Source organism: Lithobates pipiens, unplaced genomic scaffold, assembly GCF_037356315.1.
Source record: "Lithobates pipiens isolate NorthernLeopardFrog02 unplaced genomic scaffold, aLitPip1_a1.2 Scaffold_13, whole genome shotgun sequence".
In the NCBI taxonomy this organism is placed as follows: domain Eukaryota; kingdom Metazoa; phylum Chordata; class Amphibia; order Anura; family Ranidae; genus Lithobates; species Lithobates pipiens.
The window spans coordinates 246,857,072-246,870,986 of NW_027507718.1; the positions used below are offsets into that span (position 1 = coordinate 246,857,072).

General features: G+C 43.6%; 1 protein-coding gene across 6 annotated transcripts in view; it reads right to left on the reverse strand.

Annotated features, from left to right (window-relative positions):
• Positions 1-9,457: 9,457 nt before the first annotated feature.
• LOC143974757 (UDP-glucuronosyltransferase 2A2-like) overlaps positions 9,458-13,915 on the reverse strand; it is a 183,998-nt gene continuing 179,540 nt past the window's right edge. For all 6 annotated transcript variants that reach the window (XM_077476466.1, XM_077476468.1, XM_077476467.1 and 3 more), the window contains one exon: positions 9,458-12,550. In XM_077476466.1, coding sequence (XP_077332592.1) covers positions 12,271-12,550 — 280 coding nt within the window. In that variant the 3' untranslated portion in view covers positions 9,458-12,270. The remainder of the gene's footprint in view (positions 12,551-13,915) is intronic.

The following is a 13,915-nucleotide window of genomic DNA, read 5'->3' on the forward strand; positions in this document are numbered from 1 at the left end:
ACATGGGTCTTCACACCATGTGATCCAATTCCACAAATTGCATTGCGTTTTGCAAACCAATTCGGGTTGTCATTAACATACACTCTGTAATCGGTTTGCATAAACGGGTTGTGGTTTTGATGCGGAATCCACAGCCAGTTCGCATCACTGCATCTAGTGTGAACCCAGGCTGAATGAACCCATTGTGCTCCGTATTTGCCTGGGTAGCCATCCAAACTTTATGAATAAGAAAAAGTGGGAAGAATTATTGTGAGTGAAGTTGTTCAGCTTCTAGAAGGTATATAAGCGGGTATTGTGGGAGACAGCTGGTAAGAAATTGTTGATTCGAATCTTGCATATTTAAAGTACCCCAACCCCCCATGTTGAAGTTTGGCCACAATGAAATAAATTCTGGCATTTGGGATCACAAGACCGCCCAGTCCTTTGGTAGTTGTAAGGTTTCTGGGTTGATTGCTTCCAGATGAGATGCCTGGAGAGGGAATGTAATTTGGTAAATGGTAGTCGTGGGATCCAAATCGGTGAGTTATATAAAACGTGTAACAACTGTGGCATGCAGATCATTTCTGCTAAACTTGCTCTTCACACTACTGAAGGGGCAGTTCGCTCAGTTCCACTTTAAGGTGGTTATATTGCTAATATTGACAACATAATTCACAATACATTTTTGCACTCAAGTAAAATAATGGGACAGGAAATGGCACAAAAAGCTTGGGAACCAGGTCTGAAAAATGCTAATTTATAAATGGTGTCAAGTTGGAAAAAAAAATCCTCATACTTGGATAAGGAAAAGCTAATTTCTGCACATTAAAATTCTATTGGAAGTCATAGCCTTCAGAACAGCTTGAATTGCTAACGAGTTGTACAAAATGAATAAAGGGCTACTACTATTGTGCATGTATGTCCCCAACCTCTATGGTTATATCTATTAGAGCAGCCTTTCTAAACTAGGGTTACTAGTTTCTGTTTCCTTACAGTGGCAAACTGATCTTCCACCTACATTGACCACTTATGCAAGGATGCAGCTGACCGTCAATGTTAGGGAATGCCACAATTCTTAGTCTGTTTTTCTGTTTAATTTCATGATTATTACTGAAAATAATTTTGCTGTGTCAGCAGGGGTTGCGTTTATTTTATATATGCCCTAGAGGTTGAATATTCAACATATCTCACGTTTTTAACCACTTCAATACAGGCACTTAAACACCTTCCTGCCCAGACCAATTTTGAGCTTTCAGCGCTGTCGCACTTTGAATGACAATTGCGCGGTCACGCTACACTGTACCCAAATTACATTTTTTTCCCACAAATAGAGCTTTCTTTTGGTGGTATTTGATCACCTCTACGGTTTTTTTTTTTATTTTTTTTTTTTGCGCTACAAATAAAAAAATACCGAAAATTTTGAAAAAAAAAATGTTTTTTTTTTGTTTCAGTTTCAAAACTTTGTAAATAAGTACGTTTTCTCCTTCACTGATGAGGTGGCACTGATGAGGTGGCATTGGACACTGATATGTGGCACTGATAGGCAGCACTGATGGACACTGATAGTTGGCACAAATTGGCACTGATAGCTGGCACGGATTGGCATGGATGGGCGGCACAGATGGGCATGGATAGGTGGCACAGATGGGCACGGGTGGGCACTCATAGGTGGCACAGGTGGGCACTCATAGGCTGCATTGGTGTTATAATGTACTAATGGATGCCAATCAGTGCCAAACAATAATGCATGCCAATCAGTGATGCCCATTGTGGGCACTGATTGGCATCCATTATGGGCACTGATTGGCATCCATTGTGCTGACTGGCATCCCTGGTGGTCTAGGGAGGATTACCTTTTCCCTGGTGGTCTGGTGGCGTCCCTGGTGGTCCAGTGTGGGCATCCTCGGGGGGCTGTGCTGATAATCGATCAGCACAGACCCCCCCCTGTCAGAGGAGCAGCCGATCGGCTCTCCTCTACTCGCGTCTGACAGATGCGAGTGAGGAAAAGCCGATCACCGGCTCTTCCCATTTACACTGTGATCAGTCGTGATTGGACACGGCGGATCACGTGGTAAAGAGTCTCCGTTGGAGACTCTTTACCGAGATCGTAGTTGCCGGGTGTCAGACTGACACCTCACAACAACGATCGGCTCATAATCCTGATCACGTCATATGACGTCCGATCAGGATTATGAAACCACTTTGCCACCGTCAATTGCCTATAGGGCGGGCGGCAAGTGGTTAATATATTTAACTGGGCCCCCTGAGACTCAAAAATTACCTTAAAGCAGGGTTGTCAAACTCAATTTCATCGTGGACTGCATCAACATTATGGTTGTCCTCAAAGGCCCGGCTGTATCTGTAAGACTATATAAATGTATCCAGGGTTTTTTTTTTTTTTTCTCCTACTCGGAATAGGTACATGAACACTCAACTACCGCACAATACTTACAAGAGAAGTGTTTTTTCTTTGCTTAAGCTCTATCCTTATAAGCTACTAATACATACAGAACTTTCCTACACTCTGAGAAGTGTACCCTTTTCTGTTAAAATGGGGTTAATTGCCAGTGGGAGGGACTACAGACTTTCTTGAAGCATCATACCAACAATGGAAAGTCTGGATCCCCACCCCCTTTCCTGTCATCTGTGATTTGAGGTTTGCTGCTTGCTCCTGAGCCTTCACACTGCATAGCTCCTCTTCCCTCCTGGCAAACAATCCCGAGCACACAGACAACCTTACCTTCAGTAATAGGAGCAATTCAGTGACTGTGAAAGAGAGATCACTGAATTGCTCTTTATACATATTCCACGTTCCTATTAAAATTATAATGCACAATACAGCACTGAAGATGGGGACTCCTGTTTTCCTCCCCCTGCAGCACTGCAATGTATTGAACACATCTCACTGTTCAGACACAAGAAGTGGCCGATGTCTTCCTTTTGAATGGGATGTGTAGAGAGTATCCAGAGATCATGAACATGATAATGTGCTGTTCTTTTGCTGACCAACCCCCTCCTGATAACCTCCTGTGCTGAAAGCTGACACAGGCATTGAATATGAGAGGAGGGGGGACATCTGAGGACGCAGGGGAAAATGAAAGCCCAGGAAGTATCAGATGAGGTGGTGGAGAGAGGACGCAGACTGCAGCTGACCATGCAGCCTAGAACAGACAGGACAGCTGCTGGAGATGAAGACAGTGCACAACTTTTCACCCTGCCTCCTGGTTTATGTGTGTTGATAGGCTGCTATGGAAACGGTGACTCATGGAAAACGTCCCCATTTGGCAAGATCGGCCACATGTTAGAGAAGGAGTGCCACCCTGAGTCAATACTTTGTAGAATCACCTTTCCCTGCGATTACAACTTCAAGTCTTTTTTTTTTTTTTTTTGGTTATGTCTCTACCAGCTTTGCACATCTAGAGTGACATTTTTGCCCATTCTTTGCAAAATAGCTCAAGCTCTGTCAGATTGGATGGAGAGCGTCTGTGGACAGCAATTTTCAAGTATTGCCACAGGTTGTCAATTGGATTTAGGTTTGGAGTTTGACTGGGCCATTCTCGCTGGAATACGCTTTGATCTAAACAGGCATCGCTAAATAGTGATCCGCGTCCGGCCCCAGCTTATTCCGGACTGCCACGATCCCACCATTTCGCTGCTGCTTTTCACCCCAGCCTCCACCGCTGTCATTAGCAAAGCGGGCGGAGGCAGGACAATTCTGGACTGGGGGTGAGACCAGCACTGTATGGAGAAAGTCAGCTACCTGAATTAACTTTTCACGATAACCAGGAGGTGATTGGCTGCAAGGAGACTGTCCTAGCAACCAATCACCAGCTTGCTACTGTTAAATGTTACTTGGCAGCTCCTGCTCCATCCAGTGCTGCTGTACTTCTGCCTTCAGCTCAGGATTGTCCCGCCTCCTGCTCTCCGCTTAGTGAAGGGAGAAAAAGACATGGCTGTCAACTTAAGGACGGGGAGTGGGGGGTCATGTAAAGGGGAGCAATACTGTGGGGGGGATGTGGAAGGGGCAGAGTTGTGGGGGTGATATGTTAAGAGGGTAGTGCCGTGGGGGGGATGGGTGAAGTAAAGGGGACCGTGCTGTGGTGGAGGGAGGATGTGAAAGGGGCAGTGCTACGGGGTGATATGTTTAAGGGGGCAGTGCTTTGGAAGTGATATGTGAAGGCGACAGTGTTGTGGGGGGCTGTTGAAAAGGGCAATGTTTTGGGGGTGAGATGTGAAGGGGACAGTGCTGTGTGTGGAGGGTGGTGATGTAAAGTGGGGTACAGTGCCATGCGGGGGAAGTGAAAGGGGTCATTGTGGTGGGGAAGATGTGACGAGAAACAAGCAGCTGCACACAAAAGTGCAGGGGTACCAGTGACTCTTAAATGCACGGACATACAAGGTGCAGTTTCCCGCACATGGATATAGCATTGTACAAACACACCATGCAGTTTCCATGCAGCTGCGTTTTTAAAAAGGTGCCAGGACTTTTTCCCCAACAGAAAACACAGGCACAGTAGCCCATTCAACAGCTGTATTTATACTGAGATAAAATTACACACAGGTGGACCCAATTTACTAATTAGGTGACTTCTAAAGGCAATTCTTTCCACTAGATTTTAGTTAGGGGTATCAGAGTAAAGTGGGGCGGAATACAAATGCACGCCACACTTTTCTGATATTTATATGTAAAAAATTTTGAAAACCATTTATTTTCCTTCCAATTCACAATTATGTGCCACCTTGTGTTTGTCTATATTTACGTTTTTGGTTGTAACACGACAAAATTATGAAAATTTCAAGGGGTATGAATACTTTTTCAAGGCAATGTACCTCCCACCAGTGTAGGCCGTCCTGCCGCTCTCTTTTTCATTGACCCCTCTCTGCACCCAGGCACAGAGTGGGATCACAGTGGAGCTTACCATGTGATCTCCCATCCCACTTATGACCACACTGCACCTACATCTCTGCATCTTTCTTGTCCACACCATGAGTGCAGTTCAGGCAGAGATCTTTGAGAGCCACGGAGAGAAAAGCTGTCCAGGTAATCACAGATGGCTTCCGTGTATACAAGTGGCAGTGGTTCCGTCACTTTGTGTACTATGTGATGTTAGTACGGTGATCTAGACTGCTAAGCTATTGTGTTCTGACAGGGGCATGCCTCCCAAGAACCCCCCCCCCCCCCCTTAGAACAAAGCCATCAGTGCTCTTAGCCATTGTTTGAGAGCGCTGATTGGCAGACCTTTTTTGGTCATGCCCCGTCAACAGAAGTTGGCCCCCCCCCGGCTGCCGTACACACGGACCTGCCCTTTACACTCCCCTCCCCCCAGGCTGACATTGCTGCTGTCCAAAGGTGCTGTTTTCCTTCATCCAGCGTGTAAGCACTCTAATCCAGGAGGTGCATTAATATCCAGATCACCATGTGAAGATAGAAGAAAGTCTAAAAATGGGAAATAATGCAGACACTCCATCCAAGGATTGGTAGCATGCAATACAATACATTTTTGCTTTGGGTTTCAATATTGCTGTAAAGTGACAGCACTCCTATTCTGGTCTGTTGAACATCCCCAAACTAGAGCTGAAGCTCTTTTAAAGCTTCAAAAAAGCTGTGCTGAAAGCAAGGACTCTCCCTGCATTTGCAGTACACAAAAAAAAAAACAATGCCATTGTGCATGTATTTTTCATATAGTTTATTAAAGACATTTTAACAAATCTTAAAGAAATAATTGTTGACACATCCAGCAGTTAATATGATCTATCAAATTATCAGTGAAAGAGTTTCAAAAGACAAAATGGAATCTTCTAAATAAAACAAAAGTGTATAATATACATGAGACCTCTCAGATGGCTTGCAGAAAGACCCAGCAATTTATGAATTAATAGTTAAAAATATATATCTATATATATATAGATATATATATATTTTTTTTATTTAACACAAACAGTACAAGTGCCCTATTTTAGTCTCTTGCAGTCCTGTACAGCAGAATCCTGATTTGGAAAGGAAGAAGCAACAGAAGGAAGACTCGTTGCTAATCGGCAACATGCTGACAAAATGCAGAGTGACAATGATGAGCACATAAGTCTGTTGCTTCCCCATTTCACTGTCCAGTCACAGGCTGGGGGTGAGACAAGGCATGCAATTTGTGTTTAAAGAATAGATTTTTTTTTTTAAATCATAAGTAATGGTACACTGATTAAGAAGTATCCTTTCTGCTGGTACCTGCTCTTGGTTAAATCTTAATTCCTCTGCCCTGCCACATGACTTGTTCCGCCCCTTTTCTGTCCGCTCCTCTATTCATAGACGCTGTATTATCGATTTCAGCATTGAGACGTGCTCTATGATGGAGGAGACAGACCTTTCATTCATCCGCTTGTCCTTCATTCACAGAACACTTTTTTCATTGTAACATAGTACAGCTACCATGGAGGGAGCAGAGGGGGAGGCACTCTTCACAAGTGCCTGTGACAGGTCCAGTCCCAAGCCGCACAAGTGTGAAAGGGGCCTAACCTGATTTTGTGCACCCTGCCAAAAGCCCTCATGCCCTAGGGCAGTCATGGCGAACCTTGGCAGAGATATTTTTGAACTACTTTTTCCATAATGCTCAACTACACAGAGTGCATGAGCAGCATGGAACATGTAGTTCCAAAATATCTGTGGTGCCAAGGCTTCACTGCCCTAGGGTACCCTGTTGCATGTGGTAAGCACCCTTTGGTGCAAAAAAGGGAAGTTTCATTCCAAGAAATGTTTTAGTCATCTTTCAGTCAGAAGTGGAAACGTCCTTGGTTCTGAGGACTATTAAGTGTCAGGTTTTTGTTTTGGTGGTGCTTCTTCAGAGACACTCTCTATTGACTCTGAAACTTCAGACTGGTGGTGTTTGTCTTTCAAACAAACCATGTTTTGAACCTGTTCAGGACATTTTTCTTCCTCTTGTCAACCAAGGTTGCATTTTTGAGGCCATCACTTAAATCGGAAGGGTTTCTGAACTTGTGGTCTTACCCTGTAAGGAATTGTTTCTTGTTCTTCACAAGGGCAGGGTTGTTTTCAGCCATCACAACTCTGTTCTCTCTATGGTGGGCTTGGCACTAATGCCCCTTTCACACTGGGACGGGAGCTGCGGTAAAACAACGTTATTTTTAGTGCCGCTTTACCGTAGTTTTAGTGCTGATATTTGGGCGCTAGCTGGGCGGTTTTACACAGGTGCGTTGCGCTAGCAGGACTTTTTTTTTACCGTCCTGCTAGCGCACCGCTCCAGTGTGAAAGCCCTCAGGTTAAACTGAAGTTTTTCATTCATAATAACTAACTGTAAACTAGAAATCGCTTTGCCACCCATGTCATTAAGATGAAGAGATAACGACATTTGATTTTCACATCAAGAATGCAGCTTGGGTGGCAACCATGGCCTCCATAGATACAGTGGAGAAAGTGATTTAGCTGGCCAAGGAAAGGAAGTGTTATTCAAAGGATTATCAGATGAACTTAAAGAAAAAAAAACATAAAAAATGAAGAAAAAAACTAAATGTCTGGCAGTTGGATTGTGGAAACTTTGTTCTCTTGCAGAGTTCCATGCACTGATACTCTACCACACTTCCAGTTGTATGGAACAGTGTCTGCCGCTATGGTTCCTCCCGACATCCCCTCTGTATCTACTGTGTCATGCTTTGACTAGAGGTTGACAGGAGAAATCAGAGCAGCCATTGTGGGGGACATGCTATGGACACACCTGAACTAAATCTATTTTAGGACAGCAATGTTTCAGCACACAGGCCACCAGACGAGGCAAATATAAAACTGCTTTGTTCACATGGTATGGCAGATGTAAAAAAATAAAATAAAATTTTAAACTCCCTGACAGGGTCACATTAAAGTGACAACACTCCCAATAGGTTTAATAAGTAAAATAAATTGCGGCGCTACCAAAAAATCAAATGAAAAAATGCAATATATCAAAACACATAAAGTGCAAAAAAATATATATAGTGCAAAAAAAGTGTATCCACCTCACTTAAATAATAAAAGTGCAATGTAGGGCAATATATAGCATCTAGTAAAATGATAAATGTGCATACATAATCAAACAATCATGCATGAAGTGATAACATAATCCAAAAATGCAAAAAAAGGGTTGCTAAATAACATGTGCAAACAATGCAATAATAAATAGTGCTCCTCAAAAAAAGTCCATGCAATTGCTTCGTGAGCATATAACAAAGTCCATGCACAAGATAAAAGGTGACTTTCAAACACGTGACTGTCCAACGACTAGCTTCAGTGCAAAGCTTGTGCATCACCAGTTTCCCCCAGCCTCTCACCTCAAATGCTTAGTATACAGGCACTGTATGCAAGCAAAAGCAGATCCATCCTTATCCGTCCAGCAAATAATATGCCCCTGTACACATACGATTAATCCTTTCCCGGGTACTTCAAATAGATCCCAGTATAGCAGGCGGTACATAAAGCATGGAATAAAAGGACAGGGGGGCTCTCATGTGTAGTATTCAATAAAAACACTTTAATAACGAAAATCTTCACTTACATTCAAGTAGAAAACAGCGAATAACGTAACACAATCGAAACTTCCGGTCTCGGCCGCGACCGGAAGTGATGAGTGTAACACCACAGCTCCTTCCCTAGGGAAGGAGCTGAAGTTTCGATTGTGTTACGTTATTAAAGTGTTTTTATTGAATACTACACATGAGAGCCCCCCTGTCCTTTTATTCCATGCTTTATGTACCGCCTGCTATACTGGGATCTATTTGAAGTACCCGGGAAAGGATTAATCGTATGTGTACAGGGGCATATTATTTGCTGGACGGATAAGGATGGATCTGCTTTTGCTTGCATACAGTGCCTGAGCACTATTTATTATTGCATTGTTTGCACATGTTATTTAGCAACCCTTTTTTTGCATTTTTGGATTATGTTATCACTTCATGCATGATTGTTTGATTATGTATGCACATTTATCATTTTACTAGATGCTATATATTGCCCTACATTGCACTTTTATTATTTAAGTGAGGTGGATACACTTTTTTTGCACTATATATATTTTTTTGTACTTTATGTGTTTTGATATATTGCATTTTTTCATTTGATTTTTTGGTAGCGCCGCAATTTATTTTACTTATTACTCCTTTGGTGCAGAGATCACTATTTCTTTGCTGGCTGCTTCCACACATTTATACATATTTATACATATATTTTTATTATACACGTTTTTTAGTTCGTTTCTTTCTACACATTCATTATTAGTGAGGTGAAGCGCATTAGTACTTTTTAATCATACTCCCAATAGGTTTTGTGTTTAAAATCCCCATAATAGAACCTAAATCAAAACAAAAAACATGGATTTAACTGTTTCTCAAAACCATTACATTCAAATCATGCCATAAATGATACCAGATGCTTGTGCTCTCAGCCAGATCTATCAGGTCGTCAAATAACTAATCACATGTGCAACACCATGACAACTGCAGATTATTATTATTATACACGATTTATATAGCGCCAGTTTACTCAGCGCTTTACAATGTATGGGGGGGACAACACAATTACAGTACAATACAAAAGGTACAGGAGGGCCCTGCTTGTAGAACTTACATTCTAAAGGGAGGGGGTGGTGGTACAAAAGGTAATAGCTGCAGAGAATGATTTGATGGGGGCTAAAAGGCTAAGATGGCAGCTTTGTTGTAAAGGATAGGAGGTTTTATTTCTGCTTCTAGTTTGCTTTAAAGTGGTTTAAAACCTTCTGCATGCAGCTTCCCTTGCACTCGCCCCACCAAAAATACACACCTGACCCCGATCTTGATCCAGTGATATGCATGAAGGCTTCAAAAAAAGCTGCTTGAAGTTTGGTGAAATCTTAAATAATTTGTAAACATTTTCTATATACATTGTTTTCACATACAGAAGCCTGTATTAGAGGGCTTACACATTACTTAGCATATCTCTGAAGCTAGGTCCATTCTAAGCCCTTGTACACACGGTCGGACATTCCGACGGAAAACGTCCAATCGGAACGCGTTGTCGGATAATCTGACCGAGTGTGGGCTTCATCTGACTTTTTCCGTCGGAATGTCCCACCAACAAAGTTTGAGAGCTGGATATAAAATTTTTCCGATAACATGATTCGATCGAACTTTGTCCGATTGTTTTTAGAGAATTCCGATCGGACAAAGTGCCACACATGCTCAGATCAAATTCCTAGACCAAAGCTATTGGCTACTAGCCTGAACGTAGTCCCGTCGTAACTAAATTACGTCATCACGTTACGAACGATTGGATTTTCAGACAACTTTGTCCGATCGTGAGTATGCAACACCAATTTCAATCAAAATCCGTTGGACAAAATGCAACGGATTTTGTTGTCGGAATGTCCGACCGTGTGTACAAGGGCTAACACTTTCTGATGACATGAACCTAAACAAAAATGCAGATGAGATTTCTGACGTAATGCTATTGAAGCGATTAAAATGGTGTGACAGATAAAAAAAAAGATATTGTAAGTCACTGACATTATCATTTTTGTATGTACTAGATTATTGTTTTAAATATAGGGAGATCAAAACAGTAATTCTATACAAAAGAAACCTGTCATAGCTGTCATATGTGGGCAGTCATTACCAACCACATTCTGAAAATGGCAGTTAACTGTTTGTTCTTATCCAATGGTTGTAATGCTTTAACTTTCTGACAATTATTCAGCAAGTGGAGGTGGAATTCCTGATCTGTGTTGTTGTTTGGGGTTAGTGATGCAGATAGCATCCAAGCAAAAGAGCAGCAAGACAGACAGGCAGCTAGCATAGGGGAGTTCGGCAATGGCAGCCTGCTTTATCTCATAACAGATTACCTTTGTTGAGGGGCTTTTATTTGCATAAGATGGGTTTTCCATTCCCTTAAAGGTTTTTGGAATTATAAACTTGCTTGAAGCAAGTCAAATGCAGATCAGAACAAATTCAACTGCAGGTCAAATGCACTTTCTGAATGATCCGAGAAGCTTGTCAAATGAATGGCGTTAAAACAATCCCAAAGCCTGTCAACACTGGCCCTAAGGCCTCATTTGCATGGGCGTATTACAGCGAACATCCATGCGAGGGCCATGTTTGCCTGCACTAAGAGGATGCACAGGTATTCTGTGCATCCCTATTCAGGCAGGCCAATTTATGTTAATTAGGACACAGCAACTGCACGGACACAGCTGCTGCTTCCAAATTGACAGTTGTGCAGGTGCACAGTCCCAAGTACAGAGAGTGTGCGTTCAGGGCCCTACACGTACACAGCTGTCAAATTGGTAGCAACCGTTGTTTCCCAACTGATATAAATGGGACTTCACGCATGGGAAGGCACAAAAACACCTTTGCATCTGTGTGGGCAAACACAGCCCTTGTATTCTGTAATACACCCATGTGAATGAGGAATAAGGTAGCCTGTACTGAGCAAATGAGTAGGATGCTATTGTTTTGTCTCATTTTAAAAATAATATTTAAGTGGCTACGATTCTGATCGTAAGCCTTTATTATGGGTCACTGACATAGAACAAGTATTAGGACCTGGGGTTATGACTTTTTTTTCACTTGACTAGCTGCATGGTATTCCTGGCTCATTCAAAGTATTGAGGCCAGAGACATCCGGGTAACTAGCATTTTTAGAACAAGGTCAGTAATGTCAGTCCAATATTTCTCTCATTACAGGTGTACTTTAACAGCCCAGTCAACCCAGATCTGATATTCTACTTAAAGCGGGAGTAAACCCAGTTTCAAAAAACACTTACATTCCCGGTATGCCGTAAATGCTAATGTTCACATTGGTTGTGCTCTCAACCAAACTTTCAAACCATCCAATGGCTGGTGTCATAACTGATCACATGTGCAGCATTATGGAAGTTGAAGAATTATTAGAGGCCAAGATGGCGGCTTCCTTGACTGAAAACAATAGAAGGGTTTACTTCCATTTTAAGAGTAGAGGTTGATGGACTGAATCACCTGGTTGCTTACACTATTTATACTCTCTGTGTCACCTAGCACCTTGGAACTTGTGCATAGATATGACTCCATCAGAGTCCCCCAAAAAAGTAATCCAGTAATACCAATTGTGAGTGGACACCCTTAGACAGTTTGGTAGATTTACTACAGTAGTCCTTCATATACATTTGCATAATGCTTGACAGTAGTAAAAATGTAGCTTTAAAAATAAAATTAACCTATCTTTTGCGCTAGGCTTTTATTAATGATAGTTAAAAAAAAATAGAAATTGAACCACTATTTTCTAGATACAAAGTACTACTCATCCTGTCAGTGCTTTTTCTGTTTTCTCTTGGTTGGACGGCATTTTCTGCAAAGGAATAAGAAGATCTTGACAGTGATGTAAAGAATAGTGAAAAGGCAGACCAGCAGGACTCCAATGACATCCAAGCAGTGGTACTGATACCAGGTTAAATCATGTGAAGCTGGACGCAAATGCTTCGCTCCTTTGTGACGCATGACAAACTCTATCCAAAAAACGGCTCTGTCTAGCGGTTTAACTGGCTGGTCATGATGGATACGCGATATCCTCAAGGCATTTTCTTTATACCTGAAATTGACCCATATTTGCAATAAATATCACAATTGCATAACAGTAATGATTAGAAACAGATTAATCATTGAAAAGACAGTTAAAGACACTTTTATACTTGTTCCTGTTGGGAACTTATCCCATTTATTAAAATGGTTATTTTTGATTGGTGATTCAACTAGGGCTGCAACTAACGATTATTTTCATAATCGATTAATCGGCCGATTATTTTTTCGATTCATCGATTAATCGGATAAAAAAAAAAAGGGGGGGGGGGGGAGAAATATATATATATATATATATATATATATATATACGTGCACACACACATTCCTCCCCTCTCACATGGTGTCACTGCCCCACCTCCTCTCAGTGCTCCCCTCCCCCCCCCCTCCGGTGTCTGGGGTTTCTCACCCCTTCAAGGTGACAGCGGCTCCTCCTCGGTGTGCCGGGGTGGTGTGGGGCGGAGTCTCAGTCCAGACCCGCCACACGTGACTCGGCCGACTCCTCCAAATGGAGCGAAGGGCACCCCGAAGCCGGGAGATGGATGCACGCATGTGCAGAGCCCAACCTCCAATCACAGCAGCGCTGGAAAGCGGGGATGTGCGGGGACAGAGGAAGAGGACGGGGGATGTGCGGGGACAGAGGAAGAGGACGGGGGATGTGCGGGGACAGAGGAAGAGGACGGGGGATGTGCGGGGACAGAGGAAGAGGACGGGGGATGTGCGGGGGCAGAGGAAGAGGACGGGGGATGTGCGGGGACAGAAGAAGAGGAGGGGGGATGTGCGGGGACAGAAGAAGAGGACAGGGGATGTGCGGGGACAGAAGAAGAGGACGGGGGATGTGCGGGGACAGGAGAAGAGGACGGGGGATGTGCAGGGGCAGAGGAAGAGGACGGGGGATGTGCGGGGACAGAAGAAGAGGACGGGGGATGTGCGGGGACAGAAGAAGAGGACGGGGGATGTGCGGGGGCAGAGGAAGAGGACGGGGGATGTGCGGGGGCAGAAGAAGAGGACGGGGGATGTGCGGGGACAGAAGAAGAGGACGGGGGATGTGCGGGGACAGAAGAAGAGGACGGGGGATGTGCGGGGACAGAAGAAGAGGACGGGGGATGTGCGGGGACAGAAGAAGAGGACGGGGATGTGCGGGGACAGAAGAAGAGGACGGGGGATGTGCGGGGACAGAAGAAGAGGACGGGGATGTGCGGGGACAGAAGAAGAGGACGGGGATGTGTGGGGACAGAAGAAGAGGACGGGGGATGTGCGGGGACAGAAGAAGAGGATGGGGGATGTGCGGGGACAGAAGAAGAGGACGGGGATGTGCAAGGACAGAAGAAGAGGACGGGGGATGTGCGGGGGCAGAGGAAGAGGACGGGGACAGAAG